Source organism: Chiroxiphia lanceolata, chromosome 1, assembly GCF_009829145.1.
Source record: "Chiroxiphia lanceolata isolate bChiLan1 chromosome 1, bChiLan1.pri, whole genome shotgun sequence".
NCBI lineage: Eukaryota > Metazoa > Chordata > Aves > Passeriformes > Pipridae > Chiroxiphia > Chiroxiphia lanceolata.
The window spans coordinates 134,061,391-134,082,906 of NC_045637.1; the positions used below are offsets into that span (position 1 = coordinate 134,061,391).

General features: G+C 35.1%; 1 protein-coding gene across 6 annotated transcripts in view; it reads left to right on the forward strand.

Moving 5' to 3' along the window:
• The window catches only part of LOC116788521 (ATP-dependent translocase ABCB1-like), a 37,841-nt gene extending 17,994 nt beyond the window's left edge, over positions 1–19,847 (forward strand). For 2 of the 6 annotated variants that reach the window (XM_032691434.1, XM_032691427.1), the window contains exons 15-28: positions 809–970; positions 2,420–2,602; positions 3,430–3,576; positions 3,902–4,006; positions 5,177–5,254; positions 6,487–6,570; positions 7,451–7,654; positions 10,365–10,465; positions 11,465–11,605; positions 12,684–12,840; positions 13,621–13,818; positions 15,398–15,604; positions 17,007–17,153; positions 18,542–19,847. In XM_032691434.1, coding sequence (XP_032547325.1) covers positions 809–970; positions 2,420–2,602; positions 3,430–3,576; positions 3,902–4,006; positions 5,177–5,254; positions 6,487–6,570; positions 7,451–7,654; positions 10,365–10,465; positions 11,465–11,605; positions 12,684–12,840; positions 13,621–13,818; positions 15,398–15,604; positions 17,007–17,153; positions 18,542–18,736 — 2,109 coding nt within the window. In that variant the 3' untranslated portion in view covers positions 18,737–19,847. Of the gene's footprint in view, positions 1–808; positions 971–2,419; positions 2,603–3,429; positions 3,579–3,901; positions 4,007–5,176; positions 5,255–6,486; positions 6,571–7,450; positions 7,655–8,107; positions 8,291–10,364; positions 10,466–11,464; positions 11,606–12,683; positions 12,841–13,620; positions 13,819–15,397; positions 15,605–17,006; positions 17,154–18,541 lie in introns of those variants that run through there. The other 4 variants (XM_032691441.1, XM_032691450.1, XM_032691465.1 and 1 more) reach the window with 4 other exon arrangements.
• The last annotated feature ends 1,669 nt before the right edge of the window (positions 19,848–21,516 follow it).

Genomic DNA, 21,516 nt, shown 5'->3' on the forward strand with positions numbered 1-21,516 from the left:
CCTCTCAGCTTGATGTCATTTGTAAATTTACTGAATGTGCACTCAATCCCATTTATCTATGCCAATGAGGAAGATATTAGATAGTATGGGTGCCAGTATGGACTCCTGAGAGATGTTACTGAGGATGAACTCCATTTGTTTTCCAACGAAATTCCACTGCTTGGGTTCATTACTTTGATTAGTTAAGCAAAAATTTGCTTGATCACTTTCATACAGCCTCATGATTAAAATGGCAAGCTCTGACATTTGAAACATTAGGAGTAATAAGTTTATAAATATCCAAAGATAGGTAGATAGTTGAACTAATTTTACATGAAATAGTAGGAGGTTTTATTTTCACTGTAGCTACTTGAGTTAACAATGACTTAGAGCTTAAAACACTGAATTTTTTAAAATATGACTGTGAAGTATTCTCTAATGCTTCTGCGTATAAACTATTTTCCATGAATTTTAAGGTTTAAATTAAGAACTATGGGCTTAAATATAAAAATTTCTAGCATTCTTAAAATTTTAAGGTTTGTAACATTCTAAAATTTTAAATATTGAGAATTTTGTTTAGATATCTATGATCAAAATTGTAGGATGTATGTGTGCCACGGTGGAAGATTGTCTCTTCTCCATTTTCAGGGTAAAGATTATATTTTTGTTTTAAGGTACTCATTGAAATATGCTTTTAAAGCTTTTTGGCAAGTTGTATTTTCTGTGAACCCTTTTAGTGTTTCCTTTAGGTCTTATTCAACTCTAGTATGCAGAGGAACACTTTTTGAATTTACTTAGAAACACTCATATTAAACTTTGCTATTTCTAGGCAAGGGAAGGACGCACCACGGTTGTAGTGGCTCATCGGCTGTCAACAGTGCGAAATGCAGATCATATAGCTGTGTTTGAAGGTGGAGTTGTCGCAGAGCAAGGAAATCATGTTAAACTGCTTGAGAGGAAGGGAATCTACTACAAACTTGTTAACATGCAGGTACTTTTCTCGCTATCTGTTGCCTCATTTTGGTTTTTGTTTTCCTCACCCACAGTCATTGTATGCTATCAGAAGTACGAGGAATTCTGCAGAATTTGTTAGCAGGAAAAAAAAAAAAGTGCTTTGACAGGAGAACAGTAATTTGAGAGAAGAGACCACTAGTCTTGATACAATACCTATTTAAACCCAGGATAGCACATTTTTAATCCTCTAGGTATTTAAACCTGAAAGATTATTTTATGTTTTCCTTTTATGCAGATAATGTAGAGCAGACTACAGGAGGTTGCTATTCCATTTCTTGTTCTTAGCCTATGATAAAAGGTAAAATACAGTAGCTGATACTCAAGGAATAAAGCAGGCATATTTTAAGCTGTTTGTTTATATTCCTTCATATTGAATTTCTTTCTAAAGAAGAAAATGTGCAGGAATAGAGGATGAAGAAAAATAATCCAGCTATGCTAAGTGTGAAAATATGTTTTGAAGTTCTGAAGACAGAAAAAAGAGATTAGAAATTATAATAAATATCAGAAATGTATTCATTATTAAGTGAAGACCAAAACACTTTGATATTTACATCCCAATGTCCCATGTGACCATTAGGTTATAGCAGAGCTTCACTTTGTTTTACTGCATAACCACCATGTCCAATAAAGAAACTGAAACTGCCTCCTCAATATCTCAGATGGAAAAGAGTAAACCAGACCAATTAAAATATTTCTTCATAAAATATAAGAATGCAAAAAAAAAACCAAAAAAAGAAAATAAACAAAAAATGGAAAGCAAGAAAAAAGTTATTTTTATTAGTCGTGCAAAAAGCAGGAAGAAATAAAAACTTTCTGGAAAAAAATAAACACAAGTTGAAGGCAACTTTGACTCCAGTTACTATTAAATACCTTAGGGGTGGGGAGAGATTTATTTGTTCTGTCAAAGACACTGGCAAAACTACCACCAAAAGTAGGGCTCTTTTCCAGACTGCTCAAGTTTTTCAGTCAAAATCTCTTTTTGACCTGTTTCATCCTGAACTTCCATATTCCATTTAAAGTCAAGAATTGTGAAGAGTGTTCTGTTGTAAAGAGGGTTAATTTTTTATCTCTTCATGAATAAACAGTGTATACCCTGAGAACCCAAGATGAGTGCAAATGGTTTTCCCTCAATTTAAAATTCTGTTAGTAGTTAATTCATAAAAAAAAAGAGCAGCCACTTTCACTCCCCTGCTGTCCCCTCAGTATAAGTATTTTCTTGAGAGGTGCGATACTCATATGAATAAAGCTCTGAAGACAGAGATCTACTAAAATAATACAGATTTTCATATCTCCTTTAAAGCATTATATGTTGTTTCCCCCGTATCTCTTTCAACTGAAACAAAGTCACTTTTATTTTGATTACCTTATAATTTTGAAAGTAATATATGCATAATTAATCTTAGCATCACATTCTTCCCACTTTTAGGCAATAGAAGCTGAAGTTCCTTCGTCAGAAAAAGATGAGAATGCACTAAGTGTCCAAAAACGTGAATCTGAACCAGAATTTGAAGAATCCCTATCAAGAGGATTGAGAAGACGATCAACTCGGAGAAGCATGAAAAAGCCAGGAGAGCAAGATGATGGCCCTGATGAGAAAAAAAGTTCACCTGTAAGTATCTTTGTAGAGGTGTTAGTGAATTTGATTCCTTTGAAAGATGTATGTTAAATTCATTCTCCTGCTCAAAGAAAATACAAGAAGAAGGAGGCATTTGATAGGGGTGAAAAAACCACAAGAATTTTTAAATTCTAAATAGCCTTCAACTGTTAATATTCATAGCTTGTTTTTTTATTCTCAACGTGAATGAAAATACAAATAAAATGGGACTTTAAAAGTCTATAACAAGGTTGATAAGTTTATTATTGAAAATCAATTAGGTTTAAAAGAAATACACTTATGCATATTTGCATAACATACTGATATAATCTATACAGGTTAAACATTCATTTTTGGGTCAGCAACAGAGCATTTGGCCCAACATACAACTCTTACAATAAAACTTGCAAAATAACCCTTCAAATATGATTGCATTCATATTTACAGTGATTACTTTGCTGCTTTAAATGCTTAGTAAACAATTACTTCAATTAATCTAGTCATGGATTACACACGGCAATATGCCCAGAATTAATAGTTCAGTCACCATTGACCAATACCAAGAGTATTCACCAACAAAAACTATAAAAATAAACTAATATACAATGACAAGAGCTGTAGATGTAGCGTAACAGCTCTTTCTTCCTTGTATTAGAATAATAAAAAGAAAGGTACAATCAGCTTTTTACAGTTTTGTACATTTATTCCTGTTATTAAAAAGTATACATTTTTACTTCCTCTGACTAGATTCCGAGAGGAGGAAATTGATTATTAATCTCTCTTTTTCTCCCTATTTCTCCAAATACGTTCATGCCTGTCCTAACAGAATTTCCATTTTTTAGGAGGAAGAATTACCTCCAGCTTCATTTTTGAAAATTATGAAGTTAAACAAAACTGAATGGCCATACTTTGTAGCTGGAATCTTAAGTGCAGTTATCAATGGAGCTTTACAACCTGGATTTGCGATCATATTTTCTGAAATTATAGGGGTAAGTTGGAGTAAAATATGCAAAAAATTATATTTACACAAAATTTGTTTCTAATAAAATTAGGTTTAAAGCAATCACTGCATAATGAAATTGAAGAGTGGATGAAGCACTATTGCAAATATCTGAAAAATTATATGAAATTTACAAAATCCTAAAAATCTTGCTATAACCTGAATTTTGCTTGCTATACTTGTAATCATATGTAACATATGGTCAAATTTTATAGGAATGTAAATGACTACCAAACTTAGTTATTGAGAAAATGGGAGTATTTTAGATTGTTAGTTGATTTTAAAAAATGTTGTTTTAAATATTGTTCTTATAGGTTTTTTCAGAAGCTGACAAGGACATTTTAAGAGAACAGAGCAACTTATATTCACTGCTGTTCTTAGTACTTGGGATAATTTCCTTTTTTACTTTCTTTTTGCAGGTATGTTTTATTATTTTTACTTTATTATAATTGTTCATCATGTTTTAGAAATCAGTTCTGAAATATACTAAAAATTTGCATCTTCATAATACACATCTCCAACTCAAACCAGAACCTGTATTTATGGTTCTAGATGTGTCTTGTGCTGAAACTTTTTTGACCTAGAGCTTCTCATGTGTTAGAGACCTTCCAACCTATTCAGACCTCTTAACTTCAGAACTTGCCCTCTTAATCACCAGTCAAACACATCTCACCTAAGAACCAACCCCTCCAGCCATTACCACTCCCTTCTCACCCTCAATCCTTGCTGTTTGAATCTATTAGTGACTGAAAATCTACCAGTCTCTTGCCTTAGTTCTCCAATTTTTTATCTCCCTAAGTCTTTTCCTGTTCAAGCCTTACCTTATGGGAGTCTCCAAAAGATTCCCATGCCCAATTCATCAGACAACAATTATCATGCTGATATTCAGCTCCTCCTGCTGAAATACTAATGGTTTTAACTGCTACAGCAGTGCCACATAAAAAATTTAAAAAAAAATCATAATTTCATGTATACTCTGGTTTATAATTTCTGAATATGTTTGTATAGATTTATCTGTTAAATGAACCTACACAGTGAAATAGAAAGGTGCACTTGGGACAGCAGTATAAACAGTCTTGCAAAAACCTTCTGATTTATTTATGGGATTGTCTTGTAAGAAGGCCTTGAGTACAGAAGACTGAGTTTTATATGGCTATGATAGTTTTGCTCAGTTTATAAATGTGTTAAATGTGTTTTAAAAATGTTTTAAATATGAGTGAGGCATTTGACTTCAATGAATCCAGATTACCTTACTATTGTTGACTTAAAATGAATGGCCTAAATGCTACTTCTTTAAATCTGACTTAGGTCAACTCATACAAATGAAGTCAAAGGGTTGATTTTCCTTGAAGCATGGTGGTGAAATATTGCTATGTTCCCTGTATTTTTTTCAGAAACAATATCTGAATGTCTGTACTGTGAGCCTACTAGAATTTATGCATATTAAACATGGTTTTGTATTTGCTTTGTGCAAACAGGACTGCAATATTTTGTGCTTCGACGTTGTAGCAATGATGTATCTAAAATATTTATTGAACAAACATAAACACTGTAATAGTATGCTAAGCATTGTATCTTTTCTCAAATAGGGTTTCACATTTGGCAAATCTGGAGAAATTCTTACAATGAGGCTTCGATTCATGGCATTTAAAGCAATGCTTAGACAGGTAAAGATAATAAATATTTTGAACTTCAGGGTTTTAAAAACAATTAATTGTAATTAAATGCAATGATTTTTATAATGCAATAATTTTAATTTAATAATTAACAATTAAATTACAATTTTTCAATTTAAGAATTAAAAATGTAATCATTAAATGTAACAAAATAATTAATTGCATTGGTATAATAATAGTAATAATTGGTAAAATTATATAATTGGTATAATTGTTGGCTGTATTTGTATAAAATAACTGTATAATACATCATTCTATCATATTAGGACTTGTCTACAGAGATAATTGTTTAAATCAGTTTTGAAACCAATTTGGTTAATTACATGTGGTTAAGCAAAGCTTAAGTCAATACAAGAGCTTTTTAAGTGTTCCTTGCAAGGACTAAGACTTACAGCCAAGCTACTACGGCTCAACAAGTGGATGTGCACCAGGAGTACCCCATTGCCTGTTTGTTTACCTGCTTTGTTTTCTTGGTGCCCTTTCTCCTGTAAAGACATGCAACACAGCTTACATTGTAACTCTTATTTCAAATGTCTGATTTAAACTGTGATATGTATGATATGTTTTGTTTATAAATTGGAAGTCTCTGTCAAGGAGCCCCCAGTTCTATAATTTTTGTTTGACTGAAATCTAAAGCCACTTTTAGAGAATTAAAATATAAATATTTCATAATGTTTTAAAGTAATACATGTAGGTATCTAAGACAGCCTTAATTTTGCATGATTTCAGGATCAGTATTTTAGACTTTGAAATATACAATAGAATAGTCATGGGGTTTTATTCTTGCTCATAAAGCTATGTGTAGACACAGAATTTGATTCATGTCAATATGACTATTTGCAATGCAGCAGAAAACTCTTGTAGTCTGCAAAATATGACTTATAGATCAGCCATACTGCAAATCTAATGAAAAAGCAATCTTTCATTTGAGCCTTGAGGTCAGAAATGCCAGTAATACTTTACCAGGACTTAATTCAATGCATATTACACATGACATTTAAAATCAGACACTGAGTCACATGGTGAATAAATTACAAACTGTGTACCTGACCCCAACAATTAATGAAGGAATTAAACTTAGTTAAATATGCAGAGCTGAGGCATGGTCACATACAGTCTTCTGACACTGAACCCAGTTGTATTAGGTAGACCTTTTAGATTTACTTTGCAGTTTATATGAAATGTCCAAACACTGCTCTTAAAAATAATGCTTCTTATTGTAGGATATGGGCTGGTTTGATAATCCAAAAAACAGCACTGGAGCACTAACTACAAGACTTGCTAATGATGCCTCACAAGTGAAAGGAGTAAGTAAAATTTTGGTTTGGTATTTTTCATATTTGGTTTAGCATATAGCAAAGTTGCAGCTTGGGTGTGACTAGTTGATAATAGTCTCAACTTCGACAACTACAATTTGCTATAATACAATAGTTGGTAGAGAATGCACAGAGAATGCATTATAACAGTAATCATAATATATGTTTACAAAAAAATTTCAAGTAAACCTTTTCTAAAGTTTACTACTGTGCTGTATTGTGATCTTCATTATTAAACAAATCTACTGGGAATCTCTTATCTAAGAAATCTTAGATAAACTTGCAAGCAATAGGCTTTCTTTCCTCTCTTACTTTTTGGAGTTTCTTTAAAAATAAATTGTGGATTTTCAGGAGTCTGTAATACTGAGCCATGGTACACTGAATGGAATTATTCATGTATGCTTAAGTAAATTTTTACTTCTCCAAGAACTTATGAGGTGGTTTTTTTCTGAACTGAGGAATTCTGAAGTATCTTTGGCTTTATTTCTATTGGAGAAGTTAAACATTTACTTTTCTTTTTCATTGGGCTTTGTGTGATGACTTATAAAGTACGTGTATGATCTACAAAATATGACTGATTTTAATGTGAAGATGTACATGTGAATATGTGTGGAGGTTAAAGTTTGTTCAGCTTGAAGAGCAGAATTTAGAAATTGTGGTGTACATTTAAGTAATCAGCATACAGGAAAAGAAGAAATAAATGTGATCTAGGTATTTTTATATAAAAGCATTTAAGAAACTCCCATTTTGAAAAAGCTGAGTTAAGACTTTTTAAATAGTGCTTTGAGAATCGGGAATATTGTGGGTGAAAATGCTTTTCTTATTTAAATCACAGTTATTTTAGTAAGAAATGCCTTTTTTCTTCTTCCAGGCAACTGGTGTCAGGCTAGCATTAATTGCCCAAAACATAGCCAACCTGGGGACTGGAATTATTATATCATTAATATATGGCTGGCAGCTGACCCTGCTACTTTTAGCTGTTGTGCCCATCATTGCAGTGGCAGGAATGATTGAAATGAGGATGTTGGCTGGACATGCTAAGAAAGACAAAAAAGAGCTGGAAGCTGCAGGAAAGGTGGGTTTAGAGAAATCTATCTATTTCTGTGTAATATATACAGTCATGTTTACCAAAGTATTGTTACTGGATGTATTACTCCCAAATACAGAACAATTCATAATATATAACTTCCAGAGACAGCTAAACTTCATGTAGTTACACTAGTAGACCTACAGAGCATCACACCTCTTCAATAATAATTGAAGAATTATGTTATTAACCAATATATATATTTATAGCTGATAAATCCCTGAATGTGCTAAACGCTATTTAGGCACATTCTTTTCTCATTCCTGTTCTGATCATCTTTGTTTTCCTTTATTTTGCAGCACTCTCCATTTTGACATTCTCTTTCGTTTTTTTTTGTTTGTTTGTTTTTTTCCCTGTCATCCCTTTTTGGCATGTCATCTGTCTTATGTTTATTATATTGCTCTTTTTTTTCCCCCTCTTTCATCTTATTGGTGTTTGCAGGGATAATATGTATATACCCACTGGTTTCTGAGTCTGTTTGCCACTCCTTTCTTTCTTGAGTGGAAGAGAAAGATGAGAACCGAAAAGTAAGAAGGCTAGACTCTTGTTTAACAAATTAAATGAAGGCATTTAATGTCACTTCATTCCAAAAATTCTTTTGGGACAGAACAACTATTTCATCACTTCCCAAATAATTGCTTTCTTCAAGGTAAAACTTTTCTAAAATCTCTTCCTATGTCCTACTTAAACTGAGAGGAAAATCATTTATCTAAGACCATGCACATAAGGAATAGTATTAATATTCAGATTTGGTGTTTAAATATTAACTGCACATGTTCTAGCAGTGCAGTGTCCCCTTGTAGTTACTTGAGGTGCCATAGAGTTGGGTGGCCTCCAGTTGCCATTTCAGAAGGGTCTGGGTCTACTCTATGCTCTTGTGTTGTATCTGCCATGTTTTACCCAAATGTTTTGAGTATCCTAGACCATCTCCAAGGGTACAAGTCACCTGCATGTGGGCAACTAGATTAGAGTCCTTCCCACCCCAATCAATGATTTTGGAGAAGCAGACTAAGTAGGCACACCGTGCATAGACAAATGAATTGTTTCCTGGTTTTGTTGAATAGGTATCCATTGACCCTCCCAATAACTCCTGTTTACTAAATGAGGTTTATTTCCTTCCTTCCATCATGTCTGTAGATAAAGTTGCTGAAAAACATTTTTGTTCCTCCAAGGCCACAGGAAATGATCTTTCCATGGGCTTTTTCATACAAGCCAAAGAATGCAATTCCTTTCCTTCCAACTGACTACATTTCTTCTCCTTCTCCTCTCTAATGGCTGAACATTTATTTCATGTAGTTTTATTGTAAGATATGACAGAAAAAAATTGACAATTCTTGGAATAGGCACTAAAGACTTTTTTAATGCCGCAGATTGCAAAGAATTACCACAGGTGTTACAAATATTTATGACATTTTTACAAAACTTAAAAAAATATTTACTTTTCTTAGAAATGTATGAGTTTCCCCTCTCAAGGCCACCTAAGCAAGGACTGGACTACCAGAACGTTATTAAATGTTCAGTTTTTTAAAAAATCAGGATTTTTTTGAGAAAAAATGGTGTTTTACCTGGAAATTTGCATTCTGCAAAGGACTGCCAAACTTAAGTTACTGAAAACCTTACTTTATGGTCTTTATTAGACTCAAACCATGATGCATTAAATGTATATTTCAGCAAAATATGTTAAAGCCCTGAAGGTCTTCATCATCTTTGTTGCCTTTCTCTGGACATGGTGCAGCACTTCAATGTCCTTCTTGAAGTGAGGGGCCCAAAACTGAACTGAGTACTCAAAGTGCAGCCTCACCAGTGCTGAGTACAGCAGGACAATGATTTTTTTATACGATGTCTGCAAAAGTCGAGCTAAATTGTTGTTGGTATTGCCCATATTCCTTTCCTGCTGTACGTACAGTTCTGAGTTAAAAAAAGACATTACTTTGCATTTGTACTGTATGTTCATAAATGAGCTGTCCTGCTTAATACCCATCCTTAGAAATGAGACTGATTGGCAGCTGAATAGAGCTTAGATATAGCTGTTTAATAACATTTCAGATGCATTAGGAAATGGAAAATATCCATCCCTGTGGGATTGTCAACTATAATACAGTACATGTGCCCTCCCAGAGCAACAGGATTTCAGGACAACTGGAATACTCAGTATAACACATATTTCATGGGAGGCTATGTAGGTTGTGCACTCAAGCCCAGTGTTTCATCCAGAGGTGAATAGAGGGATGCAGCATTGTTCCAGTGTCTGAAGAGATGTGGTTATTCCAGGTGTCATCTGTTGGTCACTTCTAAGCATCATCCATTCTACATTAATATGGACTAAATAGACCATACAGGTTCCTAGCCTCACTGTGTGGTCATTGAGGAAGACTTTGTGGGCACCTCCATAGTCTTAACAGATTTTTCTGGTTGAATAGCTTCTCCATACTTGTCATTGCTGTCTAATGGTTTTTCACCATTTCTTTGTAGGACATTAAAGAGGTCTTATCAGAAAATTCTGATCATTGTAAAAAAATCTCATTGTCATAAAAAGAAAAATGTAAAATGCTTATTTTTGATATCAAACATCCATGATTTTAATAACCAGTATAAAAAATATAAAATTACATTCCAACAGAATTGTTTTATTAGTTTAGGATAAGAAATTGCAACACAATCTTAACTTTTGATTAAAACATTTGTGTTTCTATTGCAGATTGCCACAGAAGCAATAGAAAATATTAGAACTGTTGTTAGCTTGACCCGAGAAAGAAAATTTGAGTTGATGTATGGAGAACATTTGATTGTACCATACAGGTATAATAAAAATAACTAAACTAAAAAAAAAAATCTGTAATAAATTGCACACATTTACTTTAACAAAACCAGATTTTTTTTGAAAGTGTGTATGATTTAATGTATAATTTAATTACCTCAGAATTAATGTAAATATTTTGCATATTTTTTTATTAACAAACACAACCACCACCAGCTGACTTTTTTTAAACTTGATTTAATTAATTTTCTTTATAATATTGGTATTTTTCTATTACAATATCACTTGGTTTGGAAAAATGTTAGTTTTAAGTGAGCTTTGGAAGTGATCTAATCTGAATTTCCACCTGAAGTGGTTTTGATATTTAATTAAAAGCTTTTTAATGTAAATTGAATATTAGCTTCTGCCATTTTTTTAAGTATTAGAGGGATTGAAAATATTTGACTAATTGCTTATTGGTTTGTAGCTGAAAAAAAAGTAATATAAATCTGCCTGGACTAAATAAAAATTTAAAAGTCTTAAAGTGGAAAACTAAAAAGATTCTGTCAAAGAAAGTTTTATTTGTTCTAGAAGAGAATGTTTCATTTTCAGATATTCATGAGAAAAGTAAAGGAAATGACAGCATCTGTACACAGATATAACAAGAGACTTGTGAGGATGCCACTAACACATCAACAATAATAATTGAGTGATTAGAGCACAGCACAGGACATAAAACATAGTGCTTAGCTTTTTCCTCAGGCTGATGGGTTTTGAGTTCACATCTCACAACTTTCAGAACAGTGTCTAACCATTCTCAGGGTTGATGTTGATGGGATTGCTCCGAGACTTCCATCTTACTGTTGTTCTAGTATAAAAAAGAAGTTATTGCCCTATGGGTCAGTTTGTCTGGAGGAGACAGAGATAAGTTTTTTAGTTAATGTTTCAGTGTATGTACACTTTCCATCCATAACAGTATCAACTGAAGTCAGTTGGTATTTGCATATTAGAACTTAAGTATGATTGCACACTTTGATGAAAATGTGCATTCTTTCTTACAGAAATTCTGTGAAGAAGGCACATATATTTGGCTTTTCTTTTGCCCTTTCACAAGCAATGATGTTCTTTACCTATGCTGGCTGTTTCCGGTTTGGTGCCTATCTAGTGGCAAATGGACACATGGAGTATAAAAGCGTGTTTTTGTAAGTATCACATTTGCAATATTTTTTCTGTCTATCCAGAAAAATCCTTTATTATTTAAGAGACAATAACTCAATACAGGGCCGTGTAAACAAGTTTGAAAAGACTGAGATTCTACCAGTATAGATATCAGTGACCTCAATACCCAAGAAGGTCAATCATACCAATGTTTTGTTGGCAACCTAATTGTGGTAAACACAGCTCTTTTTGACTGGAAGATGTTGGAAAGTGCCTGCATCCCATCTGCTAGCTGAACATCTCTAGGCAGCTGAGTGAGTGAACTTCCAGTGGCTCAGTCAGACTTGAAAGGGGTTGTTTGACCTAAAATTGTGTGAGCTCTCCTAGGCTGTTAAAATGCAGAATAAAGCAGATTACTTTATGAGCTCTGAAAAGACAAAAATTAAAATAAATGAATCTATTTTATTTTGCTTTAAAAGAGGTCTCATATATCTCATATGTCAAATACCACTTCTCAGTGATGAGTAATCATCAGTTGTGTGGCAGTAATTAATAGCTGAAGACAGCAGGTTCTTAAACTATTCTAATGTAGCCTGTTAAATTACATAAAATTACATAAAAATCACCACAAAACAATAATAGTATAGTTTTCAACCCTTTTCAGTATTGTAAATCATGCTAGTTTTTCCATCAGAGCTGTGATAGAAAATTAAATCTCCCAAAAATCATGGAACCATAGAGAGGAAACCATAGCAATAGCAGGATTAGAGTAACAATTTTGCCATCCATTGACCCCTTTCCTTATAGCCCCAGATGAGATTTAATATACTTAATCAGTATTAATAACTTAATCAGTATTAATAACTAAAGAAATTAGTGCTAATAAATAACGCAAACACTGAATTTAGAATGCAGACATGTTTATTTCACATCATTGAAAGACAGTGACAAAGGAATTTCTGGAGCTAAATGAGTAACTGAAGCAATAATAGTTGGTTACTACTTTTTCTAAATTTAGCCCTCTTTTTTCTCTGAGTGAAAGAAAAAGATGGCTGCAGCCCCATTTCCATTGTCCTTTTCTCCACTCTCTATTGATTATTTTTTTCCTGATTTCTTTTGTAGAGTGTTTTCAGCTATTGTATTTGGTGCGATGGCCTTAGGACAAACCAGCTCTTTTGCTCCAGACTATGCTAAAGCCAAGATATCAGCAGCCCACCTGTTTCAGCTGTTTGAAAGAGTGCCCTCAATAGATAGTTACAGTGAGGAAGGAGAGAAGCCCGTAAGTAAGCCATGTGTAATGGGTGATATTTTCTGTCGGTAATATGAACAGCACTCTTCTCACTTCCTTCAAACTGATTTTTCCTCTCCTGATTACATCCTTTTCCCAATACATTCTTGACACTTTATCTGAACACAACATGGACCAAGTCCTCTGTTGTGAGTCCAGCTTTTGCTCATAATGGCAAAAGGTTATTTGTTTGGAAAACCCCTATTGATTTCGGGGAGGGGAGTAAATACTTCTGCAATTCTATTAGAATCATCTGTGAAATTGTCTTAAAGATGTAACTGCCACGGTCCAAGAGGGGACGGGCCGTGACACAGCACGGACGGCTCCATAGACAAGGCAGAGGTGCAAATGAAATACTTTGTTGAGGTGTCCTGAGGTTTTATGGGTTCAGGCGGGGAAAGGGCTAGAACATGGGGTGGAGCATGAGACAGACAAACGGGGGAACAAATCGGGGTAGGGACACAGGCAAAGGGGGAGGAACGTGGGAGGAACCGGGGAAGGAGAGAGCGAATGGTAACTGTCTCCTCTCTGCAGCTTCTGCAGCCTATCAGAGAGGGGAGCGGGGAAGCAGGGAGCAGGCAAACTCGTGGCAAGCCCGGGCATGCCCAGGCTCTGCACTGTGTAGTGTGGATAAAATGAAACCACATAATAACAGTAAAGTCCATATACTAAAGTCCTGTCAATTGCTGTATGTCTTTCTCCATGCCTGGAACCGCTCCCATCCTGAATCTTGTTCCTTCCCATGTAACAGTCGTGCTCTTTTAATTCCAGGAAACATTTGAGGGAAACATAACCATCAAAGATGTGGCATTTAACTATCCAAACCGACCAGAGGTCAAAATCCTCCAGGGTTTGAATCTAAAAGTAGAAAAGGGACAAACTCTGGCTCTTGTTGGTAGCAGTGGCTGTGGAAAGAGTACTGTTGTTCAGCTGCTCGAGAGATTTTATGACCCACTTGATGGAGAAATGGTAAGTATTTTTTCAAGAACACGTCAATAGATTTAAGTGAGGGTGTGCTTACTGGTTTTATGTGATGTGATAAAGTATAATAGATATTTCTAGTTTTCTTTTTCAAGTATTTTTAATGTTAAAAATCAGCACTGGCTCATCAGGGCTCCTTAATTGAATGAGATGTACGTAAGTCCCAGTTTCCCACATTATATGGAATTAATGAAACGAGATCTGTGTGGTAAAATTATGCCTGACCCATGGCCTAATGGTGTTTTTGAATTCAGAGCAAACTTCCTGAGTTTTTTATATTATGAACACTTTAAAATTTGTGAAACATATATATACATATCTACTTCCGTATAGTATAGTAACAGAATTTGCTATGTTCTTTCAGAAAAACAAAACCAGAGAACATTGCCAAAAATAATTTTTATCGTAATTTTTACTTGTCAGAAACATCTTTCAGAGTGTGTCCACATACCAAGTGATAGACTGTAAATACTTTCAGTAATTTTGGTCTAAAATACGTGTAAAGTTTCCTACATTACTTATTCAGCAACTTTACATTTTTTTTTTCACATAAGAGTATTGTTTATTGCCATTGCTCTTTGATGTAAATGTATTCAGAGATTGTGTTTGAAAAACAAGGCACACATTTTGGACTGGATGAGAATAAGAAGGATTTTGGAACTTGTCTCTGCAGAGATATTCACAAAAAGGGAAGCAATACTTAAATAAGACCTAGATGCAATGGACAAGATTTTTTTGAGAGTCAAAATGCCCATACATGCCCAGTGTAGCAAAATGATTTGTAGAAAGTAGCAGCACAAGTACTTCAAAAGTATGTTTAACCAAATCTGTTTTCCTTACCAATTTTTTTGACCTTGTATTCATGAATAACCAACCACGGTTTCATGAAAGGAAAAGCACAGACCTCTGGCATAGAAACCACAAAAGTGGTGAGCTAATTCAGAGGCTGAGTTACCCTGTGAATTCAGGTGAAAGGGGTGTATTTTTAAAAGCAGTAACTGTCCAAGCAGCTGTACACAAAAGTGAGGAATCGTGCTGGTCTGATAAGGAGAGTAACTATGCCTAAAAGTCAGGATGTTTGGTATGGTAGATCCAAAATGCATAATAACTGTATTCTCTAGTTTCTCCAGTGATTTTTCACATCAGATAAGGGACAGGAAGCAGATCTTAGCAGCCCGCAAATCCATTGGAATTCTAAGGAAAAAAGATGGTAAATACCTATATAGTCAAAAGCCATTTCTCCTTTCAAGCTTATTTTTCCTGCTGAAGAAAAAAATGAAAGAACATTACCCAAGGTTCTTTGAAATTGCCTCAGCATACCCTATCTTCCATTGTCTTCAGAATCCTAATTAAACCTTGAAACAGAGACTGAGGCAACACTTTTATAAAATAGCCCTCAGAAAATGTTGGGATATAGGGCAGAAGCAGGGCAAGAGATTATGTGAGCTTTCAATTGATCTCTCTAAGGAAAGAGCTTCAATTGCACAACTTCGGTGTATGAATTTACAGTAAGTCTCAAATACATATATAGCCATGTGACTAAAATTTAAAATGTTTGCTTTCTCAGCTTTTTGATGGCAAAGGTGCCAAGGCACTAAATATCAAGTGGCTGAGAGCCCAGATTGGTATCGTCTCACAAGAGCCAATCCTGTTTGATTGCACTATTGCTGAAAACATCGCGTATGGAGATAACAGTCGTCAGGTGCCATTTGAGGAAATTGTTAATGCAGCAAAAGAAGCCAATATTCATACCTTCATTGACTCTCTGCCAGATGTAAGTTATTCCTTTTCTCTCCCACTTGGAACTGGAAGTGACCTGAAGTGGCAGGGAAAAATTGTGTCTCCTTGTAAATACCTGGGGTACAATAATTCCCTGAGATGAAAAAAGATCTGAAACAGTTTTTGAAACATTTTTCCTTTCTTAATTGTGTTTACCATAATTATTTTTACTCTGGGAGATTCCAGTGTCGGGTAGAGAGCTGAACATTCAAGATCTCAGGGAAGAAAGGACACAACTGTAACTAATTGAGAGCTGGAAGTGAGGAATGGGGGTTTTAAGTAAATGGAACCTTTCTTTTTAAGCTCTTGTCCATCTCAAGCACATGTAAAAGACTCTGCTAGACTGACAAGGTTATACATTTCTTCTAGTTTATCTAGTCAGAATTTAAATTTCTAGTATTCCTGTGGTCTGAAAATATAGTTTTTCACATATATATATCTGACCACCACGCAATAATGTAAGAATGAGCGTCTTGGTCAGACAAAAGGTCTGCCATGCACATAATCTTATCCCAAGCAGTGACCACCAAGACATATTTACAAATAAGTATTCAGAAAGGCTAAACATTTAATCCCATTTCCCCTGAATTCTCATCTTACTTTGCGTAATTTGTGATTTGGGAACTTCCTAAGATAGAAAATATTTTTAATTATTTAGTTTTGTATGGATTTTTCTTCTGTGTGTTTGACAAATCAGTTTCTAACCTGTGCCAACTTGCTTTCAAAACTTTCTGAAGTTGGGAGGTTGCCAGCTTAGTTGCATGTTGTATACATTCAGACTGATTTCAGGCCAATAAATGGCTTAAAAAAATACAAAAGCTGAGGCCCATGATTTTTGCAGACCATGTTTACTTTCTAATGACTTATCAAGACCTGCTGGTCTGCCTTAACTTTCATAACTCAATTAGAAGCATAATTGTCCAGACAGATATAGATAAAGTCTAAAAATGTCTGTGTCCCTATATAGATGTATAATTTGGCCTGAATCTGATACATCTTGCACACTGCTTTTTTTTTCAGGATGAATAAAAGTTGGTTAGAATAACTGACTTATTTGGACACTAGCTTGGAGTGTCTTAAGTCAGGGTTTGATCCCCAATATTGTCAACGGACTTCCACTGATCTTTGGTGTTCTGTCTCCTGATTGAGAATAACGTTGCCATCCAACCCTAGGGAGTGCTATTGCTTGGAATTTAGGAAATACTTGATGTTACAAAGAAGTCTCCTGGTGAAAGATCTATAGATCTGTGTCAGTTGGCAATTCTGATCCGTTGTTTTCAGAGAGCTACTGGCATGGAATATGCAGTTTATGGGTGGCTGGTGTCAGGGTTGATATGCTTCAGTATACTCCAGAATTGATTTGCATTCGTAGCCTGAACTTAATCTATTATTTCCAGAAATACAATACCCGTGTAGGAGACAAGGGAACGCAGCTTTCTGGTGGTCAGAAACAACGTGTCGCTATTGCCCGAGCTCTTGTGCGTCAGCCCCAAATTCTGCTACTGGATGAAGCTACTTCTGCCTTAGACACAGAAAGTGAAAAGGTAACTTAAGTTTAAGCCAGGAGTCTGGAATCTAAATTCCACCCCCCCCTTTTTTTTTTCTTACATCATGATTATTGTTTTTACTCTCCCACATTGAAACCAAAAGCTGGAAATATGATGTCTTATGCAAACTACACATTTATGCTAATAATAGACAAATATAAAAGTCTTACTCCTTCTTGCAAAAAAATCCCCCAAAAAAGTAATTTTTGCATCTGTATGGCAGTAGACAGACTGAAATTGCAATGAAGAATGCATTCTTCAGCCTAGGATTCTTCAGGCTTCAACTGAAAAAGTGCTGTCAAACTTGAATCAGGACACACAAACTGCAGAAGCCAAAAAGACTGAGAATGCTGACAGAGAACTTTTTTTTTTCTGTAAAACTGACAAATCTTGTTTCGTAAGTTTTCTTCTTCTCCTAATGCTCTCCTGCATGTTCATGGTTAACACAAGATGTTAGGTGAAAATTTTTAGAACACTTACTTCTTTTTTAAGCCCAAAGCTGCAATCTTGGTACAACAGAAATACAATCTAGCTGTAAAAAAATCAACAAAGAGTCCACAAAAAAACTTACTATTAGTGAGGCAAATGTTACATCAAATATTATAGTCTGAAAAGTTAAAACCTTTGGACCAAGTTGTTATCAATTGTAGGCATAAAAATGAGGTTTGAAGGGAAAATGCCATTAAATAATCCCATGATTCATTGTTTTCTTAATTATGTGCCAGTTGGGCACATAATTGAAATTTCATCTCTCTTTTTATTCTTCATTAACAAACATAAGGAATAAATAAAAGAAAGCAGAGATTCTTTTTAGTATTTTTCTGCCACTGCTAGCTCTAAGAAAAAGATGATTCATGAGACTCCCTGCAAAATCAGAACTAGTATGATAGCAGTTGACCCAAGAATACTGACTTGACTCCCATGTATAATTACTCTGTCATGAAACAGACCTGTGGAGGTCCCCAATTAAACATCTTCTTCACACAAGGGCCAATATTCAATTCAAACTTAGATTGCTTAATGCTGTGTCTGGAAGAGTCTTTGAAAATCTCTAAGGAGATTCATCCGACATTCTTTTGTCCCTGTTCCAATGCTTAATTGTCCTTGCAGTGAACACTTTTTTTTTTTATATCCAGTCAGAACATCTCCTGTTACAATTTATGACCACTTTCTCTTATTCTCCTGCCATGCACCTCAGTAATGAGCCTGGTTCCATCTAATCCTCTTGACTATCACACCTGCTATAACAGTTTTGACTCTTTGCCAACACAGGCTAATCCTAAATCAGGAAGCTTGAGCAAGATATTCCCTTTCCCTCACTCTCATATTGCAGTTTACTTCACAGCTGTCAGAACAGTTCACCTTTTGGTTTGTTCATTGTGCAGATCGTTCAGGAAGCGCTGGATAAAGCCAGAGAAGGCCGTACCTGCATCGTGATAGCTCACCGCCTCTCCACCGTCCAAAATGCTGACAAGATTGCTGTGATACAGAACGGCAAGGTCGTAGAGCAAGGCACCCATCAGCAGCTTCTGGCTGAAAAAGGCATCTACTATTCTCTGGTCAATATTCAAAGTGTGTAATGCAACATGTAGAATTAAAGGCAGTACTTATCTCTGAATTCCCACTGGAGCTACTTCTGCCACTGTAATTATTTCAAGATCAGCAGTCAGTCTTGATACTTTTGGTTTTCTTTCTTCCTTTCATAAATCACACAAAACTAAGTAAATATGTACCAGTTTCTCTGTATTAGCTTTCATTATTCAAACAGCTTTATTATGTGGCCAAAACAATGGCCTGTTGTCCTCATGGAAGTAGAAGCATGCTAAGGCAAATGTAATTAATATTAGCATGCTTTGAACTCTGTCAAAAGTCACATTAAACAGGCTTGTCTGTAAGCAACTTGGAAACATTTTCATGCTCAGTAAAAGTAGCTTTGCCATTGTCAGAAAGAAACCTCAAGCCTTATCCTCACTGTGCCTGTGTAAGACACAAGTCAGTCCTGGCCTATTAGGCTTGTTACCAACCTGTTATGAGAACTTGCTGGTCAGCTGAAATTGGATTCCAGATGTCTCTTGTGGAGTTTTAGCCTGGGATAACAGTAAATGTCTTGAAAACATGGGCAAAGTCTGAAAACAAGGGTCTCGAAACTGCAAGTACCTCAGTGGTGGTTGGTTACTGATCACCAAAGAGTTGCAACCTCAAGAGATGGAAAAAGACATAACGCAGGAAAGAAACAGCAGATCAGAAAAAATCCCATAACTGATGGGCAAGACAAAGCACCTGCTGCAGCCCAGGAAAGAACTATCTGCGAGTGTCCCAAAGTCCCAGGGGTCAGAGGTCAAAGACTAAGAATTCTGAAGACTGCAATATTTTATAAAAGGTGAAAATCCTGGATTTGGACTTGGAGGAGGGGGAAAGAAGGCATCTTTTTCATTGTTAGCATGCTTCGCCGAAGAGCTCTTGAACCTGATCACCGTGACTGAGACTCCCAAGGACTGTAATTGTCGGTGCTAAATCCTTGGCATCAGCTCTGTGACACTGTATATTATTTGCTTATTTAGGATGATTGTTAAGTGCTAGCTGCTTTGAATATGTAGTAATATTGATTCGTAATTCTTAATAACTAAACATGAAGCAATGTATATTGTTAATGCATATTTATTCAGTAAAGTTTTGTTTTTAAGTTTAAAACTGGCCTGATTAATCAATCTTCCACAATTCCATCCTAGCAACTTCTGATTCCCTGAGATTTATACGTATGGTCTGTCTTACATATCTCTAGATATTTATACACACAGATCTAGATATTTACACACACATTAACTAGGCTCATCAATGTACTAATAACACTCTTCAGAATGTTGATTGATGCAGTCTCATTGGAATCACATACCTATTTTCTTTTGTTTCTATCTTAGATGGAAAACCAATTTGACTAGCAAATTTGTTTGCTTCCTATTTATGCATTCCTTGATACAATAAGATTCTTGTCCATGAGTAAGGCTATTATTCTGCATAATAATATAAAGAAGTTATACTTGCAATTGCAAGAATTGAATAGATACTCTTTAACATTATAGTCTGAAGATTCAAATGAGAACATACGTAGACTGACTTTTTTTTCACTAAATTCTGAGTGTTAGTATTTTGTTTTTAAACTAGGATTTTTAATTTTTGATGGAACAGTTTCTGATGATTGGATTAGTAATTATTAGATTCTTTCCTGAACTTGTGTCATTTTGAAGACTCTTGATTTACCAGACAAATCTAGCTCCTTATGAAAATCAGGTAAATTAAATGAAAATCTGTAAATATTTTACCACAGATATCTGAAAATCAGCTTTTTAAATCCTGGCCATATAGTTTAAAATATATTTCAGAAATTCACATCCAATGTAGAAACTTTCTAAAACGATTTATTTTTCCCTATCCTTTTCTTCTACTTTTCTAAAGAAGTATTTCCCCTTTGTTGAGATCTATGCAAAAGTTTTCATAATAATTACAAATCCACTATAAATGCTTCAGGAACTATCTGCTCACAATTTCTTTTCAGAATTTTCTTTCAGAAGACTACAACAGCCATATTACTACAATTGAACTACCACTAAATAACTCATCATGTAATTTACGGTCACAAAGCCAAAGGACAGAGAAGAACACCTCCAAAAACGTGTTCTTCACCACATTCTATTCATGCACCTTCTAATTGTAATGCTTTACCCAAAGGAAGGGTTGACTGAACTAGGACAATTCTGCTTTAAGAACCATTATTCTACCACATCTTTCCAAAGGCATAAGAAGCCTTACTCCAAAGCTCAGCCTTTTCAGTTAGGCTCTGAGATATTTTGGTTCCCCTTAATGTCATAAGATACTTGTCTGAGCTCTAAGCCCTCCTTGTTGGCATAGTCAGCTCTTGTCTTTGACCATAAGTACCCTAAACCCTTGATGATAGGTATGTGTTGTTATTCTGAAGTAATAGGCCTTTTTTCCTCTGGCCTGTTCTTCTTTTGATGGAGTTACTGTTTTCTTAGGGAGTCTAGCAGCTTTTCCACACATTTCTTGTGTCTCTTGACCTGTTACCTTTGGAACAAGTCTTTAGAGAGATGTCAGCATTGACAATCCAGCTTTCTCCAGCATACTTACCCTACAAGGAGAATTTGCTGTTCCATATAAAACAAGTACCTTACTAGTAAATCCTTCTATAATTTCGGACATAGTGCAAGAACATAAATATACTCCATCATCCTCCCTCACCTCAAGAGTGTCTGAAGAAGTATTTCTCACCAGTGCCACGTACTATCTGCAAAGGAAGACTGTACATCAGTTCTGGATCTCTGCTAGTCTCTTCTTCAGGCATTCC